General features: G+C 30.9%; 2 protein-coding genes across 2 annotated transcripts; both read left to right on the top strand.

The window, feature by feature from the left end:
• The first annotated feature begins 1,548 nt into the window (after positions 1 to 1,548).
• Positions 1,549 to 6,568, top strand: LOC134684877 (C-type mannose receptor 2-like). The gene is made up of 3 exons (XM_063544187.1): positions 1,549 to 1,654; positions 3,550 to 3,729; positions 6,234 to 6,568. Exons 1-3 carry the CDS (start codon positions 1,549 to 1,551, stop codon positions 6,476 to 6,478), a joined length of 531 nt encoding a protein of 176 aa, XP_063400257.1. The 3' UTR covers positions 6,479 to 6,568.
• Positions 6,569 to 8,719: 2,151 nt separating this feature from the next.
• Positions 8,720 to 25,896, top strand: LOC134684876 (C-type mannose receptor 2-like). The gene is made up of 3 exons (XM_063544186.1): positions 8,720 to 8,771; positions 23,446 to 23,625; positions 25,639 to 25,896. The coding sequence occupies exons 1-3, from the start codon at positions 8,720 to 8,722 to the stop codon at positions 25,881 to 25,883; spliced, it is 477 nt and encodes a 158-aa protein (XP_063400256.1). The 3' UTR covers positions 25,884 to 25,896.
• The last annotated feature ends 118 nt before the right edge of the window (positions 25,897 to 26,014 follow it).

Below are 26,014 nucleotides of genomic sequence, written 5' to 3'. Positions count from 1 at the left end.
GGATACCACAGTGATGGGTGGACCTATCATTTAGTTTTAGATAGTAAGAGGCTATGTTACAAAATTAAGATAATATATTTTGCTTGTATTTTGTAGCCTTTGTTATATTGTTTTGATTTGTTGGTGTTTGATTTTTTGCACCTGAACAAAAAGAATCCCAAGCATAAAAAAGACTAGTAATAACAACAAAAATATAAACTAGAATGTCACCCGCACCACTGTCACGGTTACTGCAGCCATTTTTTAAATCCCAAAGTCAAATGCAATATATATGTATATGCCAGTAAACATTTCTGAAAAGTATTCTTAAGTTTGGACCATTTTGATTTTTTTTTGTATTTTTTGCTGTTTCCGTGGTAACGGTGACCATTTCCAAAATATTAATGACAGGTGTCACATTGGTACATGGGAGGGAATGTACCATCAAAGTTTCACTAGACTTGACCTACAATTTTAATAAAGGAAATCCTACTTTAAGGTTTTATGAGCAATTTGACATATTGTGAATTATTTTCAATGTATTGACAGCCATTTTTGAATTGACAAATGAAAATGCCACATCTACATGATCTACACAGACCAGTTGACAATTCTGTAAATATTCATGTCGTTTGGGGAGTTTTCGATTTTTTGAAACTTTTGCATGGCAACAAAGTAGTTCCGAGGTTTGTTAAAATCATCCAAAACCTGTATATAGTGGACATCTACATTGTATAAAAAAAATTAATGATTTTAAGTTCAGGCAAATTAAAAAATTCACCAAACCCCAACATGTAATTTTTTAACATTTTAAACGGTTTCCATAATATATTTGTTCTAAGATTTGTTTTTAAACCTTTCCATACTGTTATCCCAAAACATGAAATTAATAATATTTGAATAATATAAAAATCACAGAAAATAGTTTTACAACAGCAATGTATGTATCGTATATTTTTTATATCGTTGTGAAACTACTTTTCTGTTTGTGAAATACATGGGTCAGTTTTAAAATTATTTTTCGAAGACCCGGTAATCATAGATAATTTGATATCATGCTAATTAGTTGTTTAATGTTCAGTTGTTAAAGTTTAACACAGATACCAGGTTTACTGATGTATTAAGCAAGACTCGCGGTTATACTGCATAAGAAGCGAGAATGCCGAATACCAATTTAAAGATCATAAAAAAAAAAATCTAAATTTTCGAAAACAAATTGTGCCAAAAAGTGTTAAGGCCATCTATATGCCTTGGGAGGGAAAACATAATGTTTATTTTATTAATTTTAGTTACAAAAACATTTACTGAAATGACCATTCCATTGGTATTTCATGTCAACTCAGAAGTGCTGGCTACTGGGATGGTGATACTCTTGGGGACGATACGTTCATCAATAAAGGCACCGACGCAGTTGCTGTAAACTAACCTAAGATACCAATCTAGCGCGTTCTGTCCATATAAGACCCATTAGTTGAGCTCGATCCAAATCTATTACGTAGTTCGACATTGTAAAAAAAACCGCATCAAAGTTATTAAGTGTATTATCTTAACTATGTGAGGAATTATAAAATGTGTAAAAAGGGATTAATGATAGATGTAAAGGGAGATATGGTTAATAGTTCACATAAATATTTCATGGAAACTCGAGACCATCGGTTGTTAAAGACATGGCTACGTATTTGCATTAGAATAATGATATGCACCAGGTTGTTTAAAAGATAAAACAGAAAATACCAGTCAACAGAAAATATTTCTCTTTTCTTTAGACTCCAAACCGACAATGTTTGGCTATTATAGTGGATAGCGAAAACAAATTTGGTAACATCTATTTTTTAAAGATGCTTGTATCTAAACCTCCCACGTTTGACGTGAGTAAACCGCTGCAAGACCACGCAAGCACACATGTGTATATAATAATGATATCTACGTTCATTATCACAATGTCAAGTTATAATACATAAAACTTTATAAAAGATGTAGATTCCATTCGAATTATTTAAACAATATGTGTTATATAAATTGCATTAGGTTATTATACTTTTTTCTCAAATAAACGAAAGAGATTAATGAGGTGCATAAAATATACACTCAATGGATTTGGTAATAACATTGATTCACTCATAGGGTCTTTGCATCGGAAATAAACACATCAATTCTAAAACCAGTTGTTGGCATGATACGGATTATGTTCCTCTCATATATTTTCTGATGGTATGATACTAAACCTATGAACCTAAACAAGAGGGAGTGTGCTTGATTTTCAAAGATGAAGACATAATATTTCGATCAGTGTAATTGAGGTCTGGAGCTGGCATATCAGTAACTGACAGTAGTCTTTTGTTAATTTATGTATCATTGTGCTTTTGCTTAGTTTCTTTTGTAACCTACTCTGACATCGGACTCGGACTTATTTTAAACTGAGTTTTACTGTGCGTATTGCTGTATGTTTGGTTGTTCTACATTTGCGAGAGGTATAGGGGAGGAATATATAGATTTACTAAAACATAAGAAACAGTCGTAGTAGGTGAAATTATCATTTTTAATTTAAGATACAAGGATTAGGTCGATTTATTTTCTGAAAGCATTGTATTCTTTTCTTAGCATGTTTTATATAAACAGTTTGTGTAATCATTATAACATAATTGAAAATGTTTTAGCTTGAAAACGTTCAAAGTGACTGTAGGATGTTTGCTGTTCTTGTTTTTATTTTTTTATTAGATATACGGAATCCTCTGCTTTTATCCATATAGTACCATTACACATGTTGCCCGCTCACCGCTACTTTTCAGAATCTTATAAAATCCTTGTTATTTTCATAGTTCTGAAAAGAAAATAGGAATCAGTGTTATAGGTATGAAAAGTATAGAGCTATTCATTTCCCGCCACATTTTCACTGGCTTATATCTTATGAACCTGGGCACGAACCTTTTATTTTATTCTGTTGTTTTTTTTGTCTGTTATTTATATTCTATCAATTTATAACAGATTTTGCTAAAGCTTGGTATTTTGAAGCAAATTAGAAAACATCCTTAAAATTGTAGTTTAATCTTGAAAGATAGATCAATATCGAAACAAAGTTACATTGTAGTAGCAATCATAATGATTTGTTTAACTATGTTCTTTGTTATTCTAAATGTAAATTAAAAAAAAAATCGTTCGCTGAATATTTTTTTTCTTCATTTTTGTAAAATGATTGTAATATATCATTTCTACGGAGAGAAGTTGAAGAGATACAATTAACTGTACAAATAAGAAATGCATTAGCACTATGAGGTTACTTCCGATATCTGCTATCAACTCGCAATCTTCCATTAGGTTCTATTTGGATCAGTGTTGTTAATATTGCATGGGGGTAAATGATTTAGAAACTATCTTTATTCGGATTAACATATGTGAATGGAGTATTCTAGGTATTGTTATTCCGTCGAGTATTTATTGTTTTTAAACTATTTATGTAGGGGTAATGTCAACCATTGATTTTTATTCATAAATCACTGTTAACATGGCAAACTATTTGGTGAAAAACTAATTTCTACAAATTTACTAACACAAAAATACTTTGAATTACAGGTCGATGCCCAAAAAGAAGTGGTTACGTCTATAGTGAAACGATTCAGAGTTGTTATAAGATTCATGGTAAAGATACTGCATTGCAGTCTGCAGAGTATGATTCAAAATGTGGTCTCGAAGGAGCGGAACTGATGAGAATAGATTCTGAAGAGAAACAGCTTTTTATTGTTACATTTCTTGGTAAATATCTTAAGTTAAAGGCGGGTAGAGTAGATAATTTGTATCAAATGAATCGTGCAAAATAAATTCTATTTATGAAAATAGGAAGATGCGGTATGCTTGCTAATGGGATAACCTTGATAAAGTTTTTAATTTATCTTGTACACCTTTAGGTTGGGTTTTTTTACTACTATATTTTTACGTTTTAGTCCTTTACAATATTATTGTGAAACAACAAATTAAAACGTTATTAATTTGATGCGTCCAAAGCACCTTCTTACATAACACTACTTAAGAAAGACTCCAATAAAACATTTGACAGCACGGAATGTATAGCTTGTAGATTCATTATTACTCGTGGTAAATCAATCCACGAAAATTAGTATCTAAGAAAATAAATGAATCACTAGTATAAGAAGAAACGTTATGAGTTATATATCCATACGGGACCAATAATATTACCAAATTCTTCTGAGGTAAACTTTTTCTTGGAAGAGTTCGAACCTTAGTTTCTTAGTCATTTATTTATTTATCAACTTCCAAATTTAAAACAAAATATGTTATAAATCATGGCAGAACCAAAACATTGACTAACCGTCAGGATCTGAAATAGCAAAATGTTGGTTTGTTTCTTTAGATTTTTTCCAATGAACAAATGATGGAAATTAATTATTTGGGAAAAGAATACATTGATAAATACGTTAATATGTGTATTTCCACAATCACTGTATCACGTTATTGGGGGTTAAGCCCTAACTAAGATGTTTAACCATTGTAACGTGATGGTCCAGTGGTTTTTATTGTTGTTGTTATGATTAGGAGTTCTCCATCGAAAAGCGTAAAAACATAAAAACATGTCATCCCAGGACCTGCCTTGATTACTTGATGACATAACCCTCTAAAACAGAAATAAAAACATATCGACAAGCTTTTTAACTTCACTTTCAGATATATTTACGAAGTTCTGTCACTCTGTAACCTATATGTCAGTGCATACATGTGACCCATAAGTCCCAGTGCACTTGAAATCATGGAAACTACAGGAAATGGATGATAGGCTGCTATCTTGATGAAATTTTGATATCCACAAAAATTGACGACTTCAAACATTTACCCATAAACAAACTTGATGATTTCAGCTTTGATATTGTCAGGTTATTAATTTTTCAGTATTAAAGTACCCTTTGTCTCATTGTATGACGTTTACATATCACTTTTAATACGTTAAGCACGTGTGTTTTGCTATTTTACGTTCTTCATTAACAGGAATGTGCTCCTGACACGCAATTTTTTGTATGAAAATGCAAAGTATAAAACGCGCACACTTTCGACGCTCCCAGTTTCGTTCCTTTTGGAGTGCATACGATTCCTTACAGTTTTAATTTTACCTTGATTTGTAAATTCTGAATGCATAAAAAATGTATGCGATTTAAACATGGTTCATCTACTGTTTCTTCTTATTTTTACAGGAGGAATTTTGCTCAATGTTTGACGACTTGCAATTATTTACATTTTGATTCCCCCGCCGTAACGGAGGGGGCATTAAGTGTTACCCTTGTCACAAATCACAGATTAAGCTTGAATTTGGATGGCGTCACTTTTACCGTTCATGAGTTATGCCCCTTTATAAGCATAAAAAATGCTGAATTTTTCGTTTCCATTTTCTAACTTTAGTTTGTCTCATCCGAATATTATGAATCTTATACAAAATGCTTATAATCACAAATCACAGATTAAGTTTGAAATAGGGTGGCATCACTTTTGCCGTTCTTGAGTTATGCTCCCTTTTAAACATAAATATTGCTGAAAATTGCTGAATTGTTCGATTCCGTTTTCTTAATTCAGTTTGCCTCAACTAAATGTTCTGAAATTTATACACAATGCTTATTCCCACAAATCACAGAACAAGTTCGAAATTGGGTGGCGTCTCTTTTTACCGTTCTTGAGTTATGCCCCTTTGTAAATGGAATACTTAATCTGTCGTTTCTTGTCTCTAACTTTGGTTTGCCTCAACAAAATGTTATGAAACTTATACACATTGCTTATTACCACAAAACATAGAACAAGTCTGAAATTGGGTGGCGTCAGTTTTACCGTTCTCGAGTTATGCCCCTTTATAAATGGAATACTTAATCAATTGACTTATGCATATTTACAAGCGGGGCATCTGAGGCCCATATACACATTCTCAATTTATATTGTGTACTTTTTAGCTTCAAAACCAGGTTAAATCCACCATTTTGTACATTAGGAAATGCCTGTACCAAGTCAGGAATATGACAGTTGTTTTCCTTTCGTTTGATGTGTTTGAGCTTTTGATTTTACCAATTATCAAGGGACATTCCGTTTTGAAATTTCTTTAGAGTTCGGTATTTTTGTTGTTTTACTTTTTAAGAGGGCAGGCTCATTCACAATCGTATCAGAAATCCTTATTTTAAATTTCAAATAATAAAAAAATACTTTTCGTCATTTAAAACCAAGATGTTTGGAAAATCAATCTTATTGTTTTGTACAATATTTTTTAGATTATCTTGATGTTACCAGTTGGATAATGTTTCAAGGATCACATCTAATCGCAGAAGAGCATTGGCGATACAGTGATGGATCAATCATTACTTACTTCAATTGGCATTCAACACAACCTGATTCAAGTGGTAACCCAGGTCAGACTGAAGTGATTGGTATGAAAAAGTTTGATGGTTATAAATGGCATGACCTATGGTTGAATTATAAAGGCGCATTTTTATGCGAAAAAAGAATTTTTGATTGACCGAATATTTCTATTTAAAATTTTCGAAAACAAACAATACATGATTTTAGAAATATCCTCTTATTGTGACAACATTGGAAATTGTTTTGATCAGCATATTTGTTTTTATATGTTAAATATTGTTACATTTTTTTCATAGTAGAATTAAAATGGTTAATACAATGGAAGGTTTTCTCTTTTCCGCGCTACAAATTGTGTTATTCCTCAGGGGATTTCTGTTTGATCTTCATCAGAAACACTTAAAACCAACACTAATATTTATTCCACTCTGTGATTTTCATTAATCTGATATTGATAATCTATCTGTTAATGTTGTTAATGGACACAGACAAAAAGACAAAACACCTTGGTATTCACAACATCTTTGAAGAAAAACAGATTGTACATTCAAATTATTCATGAGCATAACATAATTTTAATGTCTCATTTACCATTTGTTTTATATTACAAATTCCAAAGATCTACCAAAGCCAAGCTTTTAATTTAAAAACTAGATCAATAAGATGTCCATTAGAAGTTTATAAAGAAAACAACGCATCCTTATTTCATGATTATAAAGAAAGCAAAGCATCTACAACAATTAGGAATAACCAAAGCATCAGTATTATAGTTGTTTGGGTTTACATACTAGATGAATAACCAACATGATATAAGTAAATGAAATATATTCAGAATACCGAATATTTACAGCCATACACAGATATCAAACTAATTAGATATACAAATCTTCAATTAATACAAAATAATTCCAAATGATAGTATTGCACGTGACTGTTGCAAATCAGGAATCTTGTGAAAAGTTGATCCATTTTTTTTAATGCATTTCAGTCACAAATATTACATATTGACAGATGCTTAATAAAGGCAACAGTAGTATACCACTGTTCAAAACTTGAATATTATTCGTAAGGTAGCAATTTTCGTGCATTTCGTAGGTATATGCACTAGTAGCCCGATTTCAGTCTGAAACGGTCATTTTGGTCTGATCACATCTTGATTGACTGGATTTACCGCTAGAGAAATTCGTCAAGATATTTCAGATCGTTAAGTCGCCATTCAGATCGATAGCCTCATCAGGTAAATCAGTTCGTTAAGGCGTGTCAAGACGGGAAAGACTGAATCGTCTAGCGGGTTGTTTGGATCCGTTAAGACCACGTCAGACCAAAAAAGACCATGGATACAAAGTTACGTCAAGATGTTGTCAGACCGTGTCCAGTCGTGTTCAGATTTTAATCATTTGGACACAAAACGAGTGAAACTTTCCCATTGTTTATCAGGGGTTGCTCCCCTTTTAAAAATAAAATAAAAATTAGAAAGAAGACGGTTTAAGTTTACTGAAAGTCTACCACGTTCCTTTAATCGTGTTAATTAAATAAAAAAAATATTCAATTTGAATTCTTACTACATCCTATTTAACATGTTTTGTATTTTTTTAAAAGTAGCTCAAAGTCATACTGCTGAACAAACCGCCGCAAATTGACTAAAAAAAATCAACAGATTGCCGAAATAACATTTATTCATTGAATGTAAGCACCTGAACCTTTATGTTAAAGGTTTACAAGTGATTACAATACATGTTTTTTGCAATTACAGACTGTCGTAAGTGGTGAAAAATTTGTCATGTTGACGCAATAGATAATTTTTACACCCTTATTAAATAATTACGGATGTCGGCCGTGAACACTTGAAAACGCGTGATCTTGATAATTATGTTTAATTAAATTTAAGATGTAACATTTTTTAATATTGTAAATGAATGCATTCTCATTTATCTTTTAATGTTGGCTATATAAATTGCATTTGAGTAAATTTGAGGCAGGGAAAAAAAATATATATATATAACTAGAATCTATGTCTTTTCTCGTTTTCCGTTTACTGTCATGCCATTGTCCGTTCATTTTTGCCAGACTCATGCGTTTGACTTTTCATCTTTATTTTTTAATTAGTCTATAATTCGAGAGCCTTTCATAATTTTGATTATTATAGCAGAAAAAGGCCAGTGTACCTGAAGTACATTTAAAGACCAGGTTTACATGCATACAGCATAGTAAAGCTGGTTTAATTTGAATTACTATACCCATGAGGGACATTTTCCGACGATAATTAATCAAATCTGACAAGTTTGATTAAACACGGAAAATACGCCCGTAAACGATTTAACGTTACCGTACCCTCTAGATCTTTACTTATCGCATGTCGGCATCTTCAAATGGCAAATTTATTTTACACAAAATCGTTGACATGGTAGATGGACACTACAGCACAATATTAGCTGAGCTGGAAATTACCATTGGTGAGTAGAAATGAATGATATTTTAAAACATGCCTATCGGACATGAGAATAATCATTGATCCGGCCAAGAGTTCGAAGGAAAAATGTTTACATTTGTTACATTTGTGCATACAGGTATGAATCGACGTTCTAATACACAACATTCTTGCACAGTAACTTGTTCAAAGGCAAAGTAAGAATTTGGGCTTGTAAAAATTGTTCCTGTGATTGGACCCCCCCTCCCTTTTTGGAAGATCAATGCATGAGCACAAAAAAAGGTACGAGTTCCAACTATATGTCCCCATTTAAATGCATTGATCGTCTTAAAAGTTTATGATTCGACGGTTTCCTCCAACAATATGGTTTGATAAATTTCTTTCGAAGTTCATTATACTTTTCACATACTAAAAGAAAATGATATTCATCTTCAATTTCTTGTTTATCACACATATTACAAAATCTCGGATATGTTTCAATATTAGAAAATCGATAAGTTTCTATATTCAAACAGTGAGTAGATATATGCGGAATTTACAAATGAATGGTTTTATAAATATAATTTACAGCATGATCTAAATAAAATTGTTGGGGTCAAATACATCTATGCAACATACATTTAGGCGAGTCTCCAAAAAATAGTACATTTCACTATTAAAGCTACCGTTTAATCTATCTTTGAATTCAAATTAAAACAAATTTCCGTTTTTTACACCCTGATGTAACCGTATTTTTAAAGCGTTGTCATCCGTATCAATAAATTGTTTAATAAAATTGAAGTGCATGAGTATTATTAACGTCTAGGATAAGTGTGAGATTTCTCTGTTGATGGGAATAAACAAAATTTAGCTGAATTTGTATTATTTAAATTAATGAAAAGGCAAGCTAGTGTGTGTTTGAAATGATATTGTTGAAATGGATTTATAGCATGAAAAATGTGTGTAACCGATTTTACGTTGACTAAGACTGCGAATTTGAAAATAATATATTTGTGAAATCACATTCTACAAGATGACATATGTTGTAAGTACGTTATACTCTATAACCTTTTATTCTAATTATAGTATCTTTGAAATGCATTTTATAGCTGACTATGCGGTATGGGCTTTGCTCATTGTTGACGGCCGTACGGTGACATATAGTTGTTAATGTCTGTGTAATTTTGGTTTCTTGTGGACAGTTGTCTCATTCGCAATCATACCACATCTTCTCTTTTATATTTATATAGCTATTACTTGCAACTGCCATTTGTACATGTTCCAGACTCGTGCCGCGGATAAAAGAGGTCTCCTTTCAAGTTTGAAAATAGGTGGAGAGGTCGGAAAAACTATCAGAAATATACTAGTATATGATAAAAAAAAATCAGTAAAATTCCCACTTCTCTTTTGGTAAACTGTCTTGCTATTCCCGAGTGTGTTTTAATCAAGAGAACAATTAAAAGTAAAATCTTTAAAAAAAAGTATTATCACTTTTTAAAATTTTACGTCTGGGATAGACCATGGACATATGGAAATATAACCATAAATACGTGCCTCAAATAGGTGTTAAAACGAGAATTTAAAATTTATTGAAAATAACGTTAAAATAAATTATGAAAGTTATGCCTGTATTTATTTTCACTAATATTGCAAATTTTAAGTTATTTTCTTTGTTTTGTTTCTTTCGTCTGACAGCACGTATACACCGCAGTTATCGTAAATTATATAAACATATAAAAAAAAAAAAAAAAAAAAAAAATAACATTATTTTTTTAAGACAAAACAGGGAAAAGAACTGATAAGTGCGGGTAATCCATGCGCCTTGCCTCCTTTATGTTACGATATTTTAGAAATTAATTATTCTGTTATATATTATAACACGTGAAAACTACACCGATGAGTTCCATATATGTCTTTAACTTACAGCTGGTCCTGACAATGCATGAAATATTTGCCACTGGACTTTAAACTACCAACAATCAATCACACTACAACTTAAAGCATATATAGTAGTGAAATACAAAATGTATATTATAATGATACAATTAGCAAAATAAATAGAATACACATACACACTACTTTATTTAACTGACACAATTTAAAGGAATACTCTCTAAACTATATAAGTAGAGAAGCGAAAAGTTTCTTTTGAATACTTAACAAACTTCCGAACAGTTCATGTTTTTTTGCTCAATTTAAAAACTTGAAACATAAGCATGTATATTGAAAACTGACGACCAGACATCATTAATACGTGTATACACAAATTCATTAATTCTTTATTAACGTTTAGCCCTACGGCACCTTTCTATTAAGAATGATGATGAGAGTAATTGTAATATATAATAGGCATGTACTTTCTTACGTTACGGATCATTGATTTTGTTACCTGTTGACCCGGTTGATTACTAGCACGTGCCAACGAACTCGACCATTTTAACTAAAACAGATTTTGTTCAAATTAACGCCATATACTAAGTACAATATACCTATCATATGGATTAGAAAATAAATATTATAAGGATACATTGTTTGAATACAAATTTCTATACGGTGATACTTTAGCACCGTCCCGACAGAGACTGAATGAATGTAGTTATGATGATCAGGTTTCGGGATCCGAGAAGTCTTTTTTCGAATTTCCGGATGTCGGAAATATTTTTTTCCAACTTAAATAGAGTAAATCGCACTAAAAAAAATAAACATGCAAACAAATAGCAACAGCTTCAACGGTTAACTAGGACATATATCAACAGAAAACGAATTACAGCAAATCTCATACATAAAACAAAAATATGCATGTGTTAATTTGCCTCCGCTGCATTTCTGTGGATCCTTAACTTTTTTAGGTTACGTTTAGGATTTTCCGTTACTAATCTTCAAATACGAAAAACATTTTCACCGGTGTTCACAACATTTTAAGGTTTATGGCATACATTCTGGTGTGTATACAATTAACATACGTCCTTGCATTTAATTACCAATATATATTTATATAAACTAACATTTATTAAAAAATAAGCAACATATATAGACGAATAATTTATAAGTTCCTCGACAAAACAAGAACGAAATAAAGAATCAACAGAAGATTATTTATTTTTTAAATAATAAAAATATACTTCAAACAAATCCCAATATTGAAAAACATATATACATATTAATCTAAAATGCATTATCGAGTAGAAGGGGCGCAACTCGTGTTATCAAACCGGTATACTGAACGGATCTAAACAGGGTCTGAACATTTTGAACGTAATTTTGTATCCATGGTCTGTTTTGGTCTGACACGGTCTTAACGGGTCTAAACAACCCGCTAGACGATTCAGTCTTTTGCGTCTTGACATGTCTTAACAAACTGATTTACCTGATGAGGCTATCGATCCGAACGGCGACTTAACGATCTGAAATATCTGGACGAATTTCTCTAGCGGTAAATCGAGTCAATCAAGATGTGATCAGACCAAAATGACCGTTTCAGACTGAAATCGGGCTACTAGTGATGCCAATTACAAATTTTGATACTAAAAGAAATATACATTTTTAACAGGATTATAAGGGCGATTTTGGAAAACCCACGAAATAAAATATTCAAGAAATCTTCAATCTACGAAAAATAGTATCCACAAACAAATATGAATCAACAGCAATTTTTTTTTTACTTAATCACAATAAGCTTAGACACGATGAAATTCAGAGCCCGGTTTACTCCATAGAACTCCAGTTTATTTTGAAAGACCTTAAGTTGTGTGTTGATTCTTTATGCAGTTGGTTTACTATCACATTGACGTATCCTCAACAAGTTGGCGTTTCAGATTTTAATGCATTCGTGGTAATTTCATTGCTCATTCCCCAAAATACAAAACGACGTCATGTCTTTGGCTGAATTTCAATTGTTTGGGACGCTGTAAGCCAATCTCATCATTCTGATTTACGATTTTGAAAATATATTTCAGAACGCATTATATTCTGAAACGGCGAATTCGTAATCATTTTTATCAATACTGAAAATATAACATTCATCAATGTGTGTACTTTGACAATTAGCCAACTGATGTTACTTTCGTTAGTTTAAAGTATTTATCATATGAAAAACCCTTTTTCTATAAATTTTGCTCTTTCTATATTGATTTTGTCCTCATTTTTCAATAACAGAAGATCATTTTAGTTAAAGAGGTACATTGATTGTGAATCCAGGTAAGTTAATATGGCTTCCTTTCTAATAATAAAGCACCGAAGTCGAGTTTAAAATTGTAGAAATTATTTTCTGATTACGCAATGCTAAAATTCTTAACAAGAGCGTATCGAAAGATTCACCAATAAGTAATTTTTTGAAAGATAACTTCTTCCTTTTTTATTTAAAAGTCAATTATTTCTTAAAATTGATTGATGTTCTTTTAAACAATTCTTGAAACGGTCAGTACCAGATGTATATGTCTGTAGGATCATTAACTAACAGTTTTGTCTTATAATTACAAAAACGTTTCAATAATTACAAGATGAAATGGAATTTAAATTCATGTGTAATTTCGATCTTTTTTTTAATTTCATGTAGTTTAAAAGAACTAGTGATGAATCATGCACATTCAGCACTGTTAAGTATCGTCAAATAATGATAAATTTCGTTTTTATTACTTTCTTTCTAATGTAAAGTATCGATCTTCTATAAAAGAAACCAACGTTAGATTCATCAGAAAACTATGAAAAATGAAACACTCACCTCGTTAAAAAGCCCTACAAAAACAACATAGATTGGAAAATATCTAATGAAAAAGTACATATCAAGTTTAAAATGCAATAATTTTAACAACAAATACCAAATGCCTACACATTTTTAATATATTATCATTGATATGGTGTTTTATATAAAGCAATTGATTTAAAAATTTTTCGACTAGCGAGTATGTTGTACCCCAGGATTTGGTCACCTTAGCTGTACTCGGCAAAACCTTTCGTAATTTTGGATCCTCAATGCTATTAAAATGCGTACTTTATTTAATTTTTTTTCCTATTTATATTCGAGCGTCACTGATGTCTGTGAGAAAATCAACTAAAAGTTATGACTAATAATTGTAATAACTTGTAATTAATTACAATTTGCAAGAGAATTTAAATTCATGTGTAATTTAGATCGTTTTTCAATTTCATGTAATTAAAAAGAACTAGTAATGAAGCATTCTGATTAAATTGGCAAGTTAATCATACATTCTGTTTTTATTACTTTCTTCCTAATGTAAAGTATCGATCTTCTATAAAAGAAACCAACGTTTGATTCATCAGAAAATTATGAAAAATGAAACACTCACCCTCGTTAAAAAGCCCTACAAAAACAACATACTATTAGATAGAAAAATATCAAATGAAAAAGTACATATTAAGTTTCAAATACAATAATTTTGACAACAAATACCAAATTCCTATACATTTTTAATATATTATCATTGATATAGTGTAAAATATACAGCAATCGATATAATTAAAACTTTGAATTTGTCAAATAATAAGTATTGTGTATCCTAAGAATATGACACTTTAGCTATATTCGGCAAATAGTTATCAAAAGTACCAGGATTATAATTTTATACGCCAGACGCGCGTGTCGTCTACATAAGACTCATCAGTGATGCTCAGATCAAAATAGTTAAAAAGCCAAACAAATACAAAGTTGAAGAGCATTGAGGACCAAAAATTCCAAAAAGTTGTGCCAAATACGGCTAAGGTATTTTTTTGGATTTTTTGGATTTTTTTGGATTTTTTGGATCCGCAATGCCTGAAATACATTCATATACTTAATTTCTCTTTTTTGAAGCATCTACTGTAAATTCAGAAATTATTGCATGCATATATTACTGCGATTTTGAGATTTTAGACAAAATGCGATTTAACTTTATGCGATATTGAAAAAAATCGTTTTAAGTTCATATAATTAATTTCAAAATGCGAGTTTAAATTATTGCGATAACAACCTTATCGCATTTTTTGCAATAATAAAAACATCGCAATAATTGTTGAATAAACAGTATATCAATTTCATCTGTTGATACCATAGATTGCTCAACATTTTAAACACTAATAACATTATCAGATGAAAGAGAAATCCTTTTAAAAAAAATGATAGCTTTTGGATGTTACTTCTTAGGAATATTTGAAGTACGAATATCTACGAATGAAATTAAATGTGAGGTTTAACATCAGTGAGAAAGAAATCTCTTTAAAATGCGAAGTTTTAATACGGTAGAGAATATTGTAGCGAAAACTACAGCTGATTTGAATGACATTAATGAGGAACCTTAGACAACACAACGTGAGAAGAAGCTGTAAAAATAGTTAACAATGCTTTGACTCATCGTATTGGAATGGGATACAAAAACAAATGACAGACAGAAAGTTCTCAAAGTGGTAGTGATTTAAATTTCAGCACTATTCGATATTTCGTGGCGATCATTTTTCATTAATGAAGGAAGCCGAAGTACCCTGGGATAACCACCCAGTCATAGTAGAAAAACTGACAATCTTTCATAATTGAGAGTGGAGTTGGAACGCTATTACGAGTTGTGGGATTCGAACTCACAACCCAAGTGTTGACACTTGGCCACCGGTACCCCCAATAATATAAAAATACATGTGCTAGTGTTATGTCAAGACATAAAAACATACTAATAAAAATAATATCAGAATTTAGGACCATAAATGGACATACATTTCAAGTAATACTTATGTATTTATGCTGTAACATATCAAATCAAAATTAAAATTAATATTTGTTCCAATAAAAATCATATTAAATGATCTTACAACGGTGTTAAAATAATACTCTTTAAAAAAGAGTTCATTCAAACGACCTAAGCGTTTATATAGATTACATTAAGCGTACGAGCTTTATAAACATCTTTACCGTAAAACTGAATTTATATGAACAGCCAAACTTCAAAACAAAATCTTTGTATATAAAATAATATAGTGAAATTTATAAGGAATTTCTTGTAATAATACTTAACTAGGTTTACTTATCTTTGTTCTTTGAAATTAAAAACCTTACTACATACATGGTCATAGCGAACGAGTTTGGAAACACGAATAAAGGAGTCAAAGGAATAGTATGTCAATTGATATTTGTCACAATTGTCAAATCCATCAGGTTGCAGTCATTAAAAGTATGCAGAAAGTTCTAACACAACAACAATAATGACCATTATGACAAAGAATGTAAAACATGTAGAAATGAGATGGTGTGTATGATTACCAATGTTACAACTATCCACCAGAGATTGAATAAAGACCACGTGAGCAACAACATTTCATTTGTCTGTAACTTCCCGATATACTTTTCGTGAGGTCAAATTCAAATGAACTCTTTTACAAAGAAAGAAACACCTTGCTATCATTAATCAAATAATTGACCCACATCTTTTAGTATATAAGAAACAGACTTCGCCACGAAAATCACTAGTAAATGTTTTTATTACTGAAACGGTTATTAAAAACTGAACAAGTCTTAAATGCCTGAAATTACGGCAAGGAAAACTGTCAAGATCTTTTTTGAGTTATTCAGTACGTGTTCAGTACCCTGATCCGAGTAGGAGAAGATCCAGGACAGTTCAGTACTGTCTCATGTAATTAAAAAAAAACGCCTTTGCCTTCGATTCAGTAGCGTCATGAACATTTTCGTAGAAATCAGTACATTGATAAAGTAGTTGATTGATAATTTTCAGTAGTGTTCAGTGCCAGCTAAATCTATCGTTTTTGCCATAGAATAGTTTGTGCAGATTTATATGGCTTGTCTCCCTTCATTCGCGCTTGGATAATAATTTTCAATTCATTGATGAATTTTGATTTTCATCCGTGAAAAATACTTCTGCTTTGTTTAATTGTCCAAAATGAAATGTGTTTGAAAATTAAATGGTTATAAATTACAATGAAAATGAAATCTGTGGTCGGAATTGCTAATTTTGTATATCTTGCTTTAACGTCGGGAGCAGCTATTGAAAATAAACGGAAACTTTTAAGCTGGAAATTCCCGCTCTCAGTAAAAATCGTCTTCAACCATTTTATAACTGTATATATCTTGCTGAACAAATCGCTAACGTCAAATTTATTTTGTTTTTGTAAATATAAAGCTTTTTTCTCTGTGACTATAATACGTAGATTTTTAAGAATAAAGTCCTTTCATTCACTTTTCAATTTATGTTTGTTTAATTTTTATTCGATTACATGATAATAAAAGGCATATGAAACGAGTGACTGGTGACAAATAATGTTTATCCAATTCTTGGGCCCATGCAGGAATATATCATAAACATAGTCTTCTGTGCACGATTTCATCGTTTTTTACGCATCCGTATCTTATCATCGTCAAAAAAGTTCTCTCGGTATGCAACGATGTGAAAATATGGCAGCTTATTAATTGTCGTATTTTGAAGCCGTAGTTTAACAATTGTCACCTTAGTAAACAGTCAACAAAGAAGCATGGATATTGAGGAAGTGTATAACATATACAGTAAGATATTAATTTATTTCAATGACAGATCCATGCGTATTGCGATCACCGGATTTTTACCAGAAAGGCCACGCGGAGTTTACTGCATACCAAAAACATATCGGCAAATTGTTTACTGTGAGCAAACAATTAAAAGAAAAGTAAACTTCTTCTAAAATTGGACAAATTATAGAATTTTCTTGAGATATAAGTATATGTTACATAAGTGTTATGATAAAATCTAACGATTTAGTATACAAATATTTGCATCATTTTTTTATTTTAATTTGCATGACTTTACGTATATACTAATCTGTTAAATGTGACCCATTACATCAGCTCCATAATAAATATTGCAATAAGTCATAAAAACTTCACCTTGATTTAAATTTTGACCCCATATGAATCTTTGCAAAAAAAATTCCTATGACATATAAATATGATAATGTATATATAATGTCTAAAAATAGTAACAATCAACATTCAATCTATTTAAGCGTGGATCAGTTTGAGAAAATAAACTGATACAATAACTGAACTAAAATTATATAAATGTCTAAGAATATAACTAAACACTCTAATTAATACATTTAAAATTCTTAAATATTTTAAATAGAAATACGCAATATTTCGCTTAACAAATAAGCTTCATCAGGCGTGTGCATCTCTCTATGAGAAATCAGATGCATGACAAAAAAATATTTTTGTAGCTTGAACTACACAAAATTTGAGTGAAAGGTTAACATATTCATTGATGTTCTGTAAAACATATGTTTGTAGCTACAACTACATAAAGTTGGAGTAAATGTTTAACATATTTATTGATGTTCGATTAATTGTATGAATTTCTATAAATTAATTTGTATGATTTCAAGATTATTATTTAGATTTGTTTTTAAATCTTTTTTTCGTATCTCTCATTGAGTCCAACAGGTTCAAGAGTTCGTAACTGGTGCATCCAACATCCCTCTCTCTTTTGTCTTCCGTGTGTATCCCAATTAGGTTTTTCTCGATGATTTGAAATGTGACGTTTTCAAAATCATGCCCTGCTCTTTAAAGATGTCTTGTGATTGGGCAGTTTATATGATAATATATATATGGCGCCCTCGTGGGAAAAATCGTTGACTATTCTTCAGACGTTTTATATATATATAAAGGTCTAAGAATATAATGAAACTAATTAATTGATACAATAAAAAGTTCTGTTAGGTTTTAAAAAGAAATACGCAATATTTCGCTAGACAAACTAGCTTCATCAGGCGTGTGCATCTCTCAAGGTTAAATTGGATGCAAGTGCTAAAAAAACAAATTGCACCCCAAACTACACAAAAATTGAGTAAAAGTTTAACATATTTATTGATGTTCTATACTTTAGACTTTCAATTTCCTGCTTCACTATATGTTCAATCATTTGAATATTAGGCATGCTTTTGTTATTCTGTTAGACGAAGCATACTTAATAATAACACCACTCCTACTGATGCTAGGGACTGTCCTAAACTTGCAGTGATTTTTTTTAGCTCTATTATTAAGGCCTCACTGTGACTTTGAGACAAAGAACAGCAATGTAAACGATGTTGCTTTTTGTGTGCTTTTTGTTTGGTCATGGATGGATACCCCACATCCTTTAATTTTCTATTCGAGTATACAAAACAGTGGTTGCGATTTTAATTTGCTTCAGCCACATAATGAGGTAACCTCCTTATTGCAATCTTCAATGCACTGGCAGTTTATTTTACCAGTGCAGGGGAACAGTTACAATAACATATTTTGAAGTAAAGTTGCTTTTGATAGTCAGATTTCATGGCAAATATTTTAAGTTCCAGACAAGAAGAATACATTACCTTTTTTTTTTTAGCAAGAAAGCATGTTTAGCACCCTTTTTAAAGGATTACAGTTTTGATGAAATGGTCTTACAATATTTTCTTACTAGTTAACAGTAATTTTATTTAATTGAAAGTAATGTGTAGTGTTAACTTTTATTAGATTGATAATCATAAACAGGCATTCAATGAAATGGATTGAACAATTTGATAGATTGGTTTTGTATGTTTCAATTTTCTGTTTTAATCAAAACTAAACCCTGGAATATTTCCCCAAGCTATTTATTATATAACTATTAGACTAAACCTGTAATTAAAAGAATATACATACACGGAAATATATTGTTACTGTACATGTTATAATATTTGGTTCCGCTAACTGTTTTGATAAGCAGTTATTTAAAAAGTAAAGTATATCAGAGATATAATTGGATGATGTGAAACAATATCGATATTATATATTTATGTACAATTCATTAAGGAATATCATCACTTAAGCATCGTCAGTTCATGAGGCTTAACTTACTCACTAATTGGGACTATCTTATAATGTTTAATATATAATATGGCATTTTTACATGAAATTGTAGATATTTTGATATCATATCAGATAGTTACATGTAAAATAAAAGTTGGATTTACCGAGAATTCACCAGAACTTAATAACATTTACTTTAATGAGACGGTGATATTCCAAATTAAGGCCAGCATTTTAAAATGTGTTATGCAGTGTAATCACATGACAGAATGTATGTCAGTTTCACATTCAAAAACATCAAATGAGTGCATCGGTTTACGTGCAGGATATGTAAATGGTATGAAGAATATCAAAGGATACCACAGTGATGGGTGGACCTATCATTTAGTTTTAGATAGTAAGAGGCTATGTTACAAATAAGATAATATGTTTAGCTTGTATTTTGTAGCCTTTGTTATATTGTTTGGATTTGTTGGTGTTTGATTTTTTGCACCTGAACAAAAAGAACCCCAGGCATAAAAAAAGACTAGTTATAACAACAACACTAGTAACTAGAATGTCACCCGCACCACTGTCACGGTTACTGCAGCCATTTTTTAAATCCCAAAGTCAAATGCAATATATATGTATATGCCAGTTAACATTTCTGAAAAGTATTGTTAAGTTTGGAGCATTTAGATTTTTTTGTTGTAATTTTTGCTGTTTCCGTGGTAACGGTGACCATTTTCAAAATATTAATGACACATTGGTACATGAGAGGGAATGTACCATCAACGTTTCACTAGACTTGACCAACAATTTTAATAGAGGAAATCCTACTTTAAGGTTTTATGAGCAATTTGACATATTGTGCATTATTTTGTATGTAATGACAGACATTTTTGAATTGACAAATGAAAATTTCACATCTTCATGATCTACACAGACCAGTTGACATAATAAATATTCATGACGTTTTGGGAGATTTCGATTTTTTAAAACTTTTGTATGGCAACAAAGTAGTTCCGAGGACTGTCAAAATCATTCAAAACCTGTATATACTGGACATCGACATTGTATAAAAATTCAATGATTTTAAGTTCAGGCATATTAAAAAATTCACCAAACCCTAACATGTAATTTTTTAACATTTTCTTCGGTTTCCATACTATATTTTTTCTAAGATTTGTTTTTAAACCTTTCCATACTGTTATCCCATAACATGAAATTAATAATATTTTAATAATATAATAATCACAGAAAATAGTTTTACAACAGCATTGTATGTATCGTATATTTTTTATATCGTTGTGGAACTACTTTTTTGTTTGTGAAATACATTGGTCAGTTTTAAAATTATTTTTCGAAGACCCGGTAATCCTAGATAATTTGGTATCATGCTTATTAGTTGTTTAATGTTCAGTTGTTAAAGCTTAACACATATACCAGGTTTACTGATGTATTAAGCAAGACTCGCGGTTATACTGCATAAGAAGCTAGAATGCCGAATACGAATTTAAAGGTCATTAAAAAAATTAAAAGTTTCGAAAATAAATTGTGCCAAATATGTTTAATGCCATCTATATGCCTTGGGAGGGAAAACGTAATGTTTATTTTATTAATTTTAGTTACAAGAACATTTACTGAAATGACCATTCGATTGGTATTTCATGTCAACTCAGAAGTGCTGGCTACTGAGATGGTGATACTCTTGGGAACGATACGTTCATCAACAAAGGCACCGACCCAGTTACTGTAAACTAACCTAAGATTCCAGTCTATCGCGTTCTGTCCATATAAGACCCATTAGTTGAGCTCGATCCAAATCTATTACGTAGTTCGACATTGTAAAAAAAGACGCATCAAAGTTATTAAGTATTATCTTAATTGTGTGAGGAATTATAAAATGCGTAAAAAGGGATTAATGATAGATGTAAAGGGAGATATGGTTAATAGTTCACATAAATATTTCATGGAAACTCGAGACCATCGGTTGTTTAAGACATGGCTACGTATTTGCATTAGAATAATGATATGCTCCAGGTTTTTTAAAAGATAAAACAGAAAATACCAGTCAACAGAAAATATTTCTCTCTTCTTTGGACTCCAAACCGACAATGCTTGGCTATAATAGTAGATAGCGAAAACAAATTCGGTAACATCTATTTTTTAAAGATGCTTGTATCTAAACCTCCCACGTTTGACGTGAGTAAACCGCTGCAAGACCACACAAGCACACATGTGTATATAATGATGATATCCACGTTCATTATCACAATGTCAAGTTATAATACATAAAACTTTATAAAAGTTTAATCCACAATGATGTAGATTCCATTCGAATTATTTAAAAAATGTGTTATATAAATTGCATTAGGTTATTATACTTCTTCTCAAATAAACGAAAGAGATTAATGAGGTGTATAAAATATACACTCAATGGATTTTAGTAATAACATTGATTCACTCATAGGGTCTTTGCATCGGAAATAAACACATCAATTTTAAAACCAGTTGTTGGCATGATACGGATTATGTTCCTCTCATATATTTTCTGATGGTATGATACTAAACCTATGAACCTAAACAGGAGGGATTGTGCTTGATTTTCAAAGATGAATACATTATCTTTCGATCAGTGTAATTGAGGTCTGGAGCTGGCATATCAGTAACTGCTAGTAGTCTTTTGTTAATTTATGTATCATTGTGCTTTTGCTTAGTTTCTTTTGTAACCTACTCTGACATCGGACTCGGACTTATTTTAAACTGAGTTTTACTGTGCGTATTACTGTATGTATGGTTATTCTACATTTGCTAGAGGTAAAGGGGAGGAATATAAAGATTTACTAAAACATAAGAAACAGTCGTAGTAGGAGAAATTATCATTTAAAATTGTTCAGTCTTACATATAAGTAAGTTAAAAATTATCAATTTGTTTATGTAAAACGATCTCCATTATTACAGATACAAAGATAAGTTCGATTTATTTTATGAAAGCATTGTATTCTTTTCTTATCATGTTTTATATAAACGGTTTGTGTAATCATTATTATAATTCAAAAAGTTTTAGCTTGAAAACGTTCAAAGTGACTGTAGGATATTTGCTGTTCTTGTTTTTTTTAATTTTTTATTAGATATACGGAATCCTCTGCTTTTATCAATATAGTACCATTAAACATGTTGCCCGCTAACCGCTAATTTTCAGAATCTTATAAAATCCTTGTTATTTTCATAGTTCTGAAAAGAAAATAGGAATCAGTGTTATAGGTATGAAAAGTATAGAGCTATTCATTTCACGCCACATTTTCACTGGCTTATATCTTATGAACCTGGGCACGAACCTTTTATTTTATTCTGTTTTTTTTTGTCTGTTATTTATATTCTATCAATTTATAACAGGTTTTGCTAAAGCTTGGTATTTTGAAGCAAAGTAGAAAACCTCCTTAACATTGTAATTTAATCTTTAAAGATAGATCAATATGGAAACAAAGTAAAATCTGGTTTAGTAGCAATCATAATGATTTGTTTATTTATGTTCTTTGTTATTCTAAATGTAAATAAAAACAAAAAAACGTTCGCTGAATATTTTTTTTTCTTCATTTTTGTAAAATGATTGTAATATATCATTTCTACGGAAAGAAGTGTAAGAGATACAATTGACTACAAATAAGAAATGCGTTAGCACTATGAGGTTACTACCAGTATCTGCTATCAACTCGCAATCTTCCATACGGTTCTTTTTGGTTCAGTGTTGTTAATATTGCATGGGGATCAATGATTTAGAAACTAGCTTTATTCGGATTAACAGATGTGAATGGAGTATTCTAGGTATTGTTATTCCGTCGAGTATTTATTGTTTTTAAACATTTTATGTAGGAGTAATGTCAACCATTAACATGGCTAAATATTTGGTGAACAACTAATTTCTACAAATTTACTAACAAAAAAATACTTTGAATTACAGGTCGATGCCCAAAAAGAAGTGGTTACGTCTATAGTGAAACGATTCAGAGTTGTTATAAGATTCATGGTAAAGATACTTCATTGCAGTCTGCAGAGTATGACTCAAAATGTGGTCTCGAAGGAGCGGAACTGATGAGAATAGATTCTGAAGAGAAACAGCTTTTTATTGTTACATTTCTTGGTAAATATCTTAAGTTAAAGGCAGGTAGAGTAGACAGTTTGTATCAAATGAATCGTGCAAAATAAATTTTATTTATGAAAATAGGAAGATGCGGTATGCTTGCTAATGAGATAACCTTGATAAAGTTTTTAATTTCTCTTGTACACCTTTAGGTTCTTTTTTTTTACTACTATATTTTTACGTTTTAGTCCTTTACAATATTATTGTGAAACAACAAATTAAAACGTTATTTATTTGATGCGTCCAAAGCACCTTCTTACATAAAACTACTTAAGAAAGACTCCAATAAAACATTTGACAGCACGGCATGTATAGCTTGTAGATTCAATATTACTCGTGGTAAATCAATCCACGAAATTTAGTATCTACGAAAATAAATGAATCACTAGTATGAGAAGAAACGTTATGAGTTATATATCCATACGGGACCAATAATATTACCTAATTCTTCTGAGGTAAACGTTTTCTTGGAAGAGTTCGAACCTTAGTTTCTTAGTCATTTATTTATTTATCAACTTCCAAAACTACAGGAAATGGATGATAGGCTTCTATCTTGATGTAATTTTGATATCTACAAAAATTGACGACTTCAAACATTCACCCATAAACAAACTTGATGATTTCAGCTTTGATATTGTCAGGTTATTAATTTTTCAGTATTAATGTACCCTTTGTCTCATAGTATGACGTTTACATATCACTTTTAATACGTTAAGCACGTGAGTGTTGCTATTTTACGTTCTTCGTTTACAGGAATGTGCTCATGACACGCATTTTTTTGTATGAAAATGCAAAGTATAAAACGCTTACACTTTCGACGCTCCCAATTTCGTTCCTTTTGGAGTGCACACGAATCCTTACAGTTTAAATTTTACCTTGATTTGTAAATTCTGAATACATTAAAAATGTATGCGATTTAAACATGGTCCATCTACTGTGTCTTGTTTATTTTACAGGAGGAGTTTTGCTCAATGTTTGATGACTTGCAATTATTTACATTTTTATTCCCCCGCCATAACGGAGGGGGCATTAAGTGTTACCCTTGTCACAAATCACAGATTAAGTTGAATTTGGATGGCGTCACTTTTACCGTTGATGAGTTATGCCCCTTTATAAGCATAAAAAATGCTGAATTTTTCGTTTCCATTTTCTAACTTTAGTGTGTCTCATCCGAATGTTATGAATCTTATACACAATGCTTATAATCACAAATCACAGATTAAGTTTGAAATAGGGTGGCATCACTTTTGCCGTTCTTGAGTTTTGCTCCCTTATAAACATAAATTTTGCTGAAAATTGCTGAATTTTTCGTTTCCGTTTTCTTAATTCAGTTTGCCTCAACTAAATGTTCTGAAATTTATACACAATACTTATTCCCACAAATCACAGACCAAGTTCCAAATTGGGTGGCGTCACTTTTTACCGTTCTTGAGTTATGCCCCTTTATAAATGGAATACTTAATCTGTCGTTTCTTGTCTCTAACTTTGGTTTGCATCAACAAAATGTTATGAAACTTATACACATTGCTTATTACCACAAAACATAGAACAAGTTTGAAATTGGGTGGCGTCAGTTTTTACCGTTCTTGAGTTATGCCCCTTTATAAATAGAATACTTAATCAATTGACTTATGCATATTTACAAGCGGGGCATCTGAGGCCCATATACACATTCTCGATTTATGTTGTGTACTTTTTAGCTTCAAAACCAGGTTTAATCCACCGTTTTGTACATTAGGAAATGCCTGTTCCAAGTCAGAAATATGACAGTTGTTTTCCTTTCGTTTGATGTGTTTGAGCTTTTGATTTTACCAATTATCATGGGACATTCCGTTTTGAAATTTCCTTGAAGTTCGGTATTTTTGTTGTTTTACTTTTTAAGAGGGCAGGTTCATTCACAATCGTATCAGAAATCCTTATTATAAATTTCAAATAATAAAAAAAATACTTTTCGTCATTTAAAACCAAGATGTTTGGAAAATCAATCTTATTGTTTTGTACAATATATTTTAGATTATCTTGATGTTACCAGTTGGATAATGTTTCAAGGATCACATCTAATCGCAGAAGAGCATTGGCGATACAGTGATGGATCAATCATTACTTACTTCAATTGGCATTCAACACAACCTGATTCAAGTGGTAACCCAGGTCAGACTGAAGTGATTGGTATGAAAAAGATTGGTGGTTATAAATGGCATGACCTATGGTTGAATTATAAAGGCGCATTTTTATGCGAAAAAAGAATTTTTGATTGACCGAATACTTCTATTTATAATTTTCGAAAACAAACAATACATGATTTTAGAAATATCCTCTTATTGTGACAACATTGGAAATTGTTTTGATCAGTATATTTGTTTTTATATGTTAAATATTGTTACATTTT

Source organism: Mytilus trossulus, chromosome 9 (genome assembly GCF_036588685.1).
Source record: "Mytilus trossulus isolate FHL-02 chromosome 9, PNRI_Mtr1.1.1.hap1, whole genome shotgun sequence".
Lineage (NCBI taxonomy): Eukaryota > Metazoa > Mollusca > Bivalvia > Mytilida > Mytilidae > Mytilus > Mytilus trossulus.
Note: the sequence above shows the minus strand (reverse complement) of the source record. Positions and strands in the feature narration are given on the sequence as shown.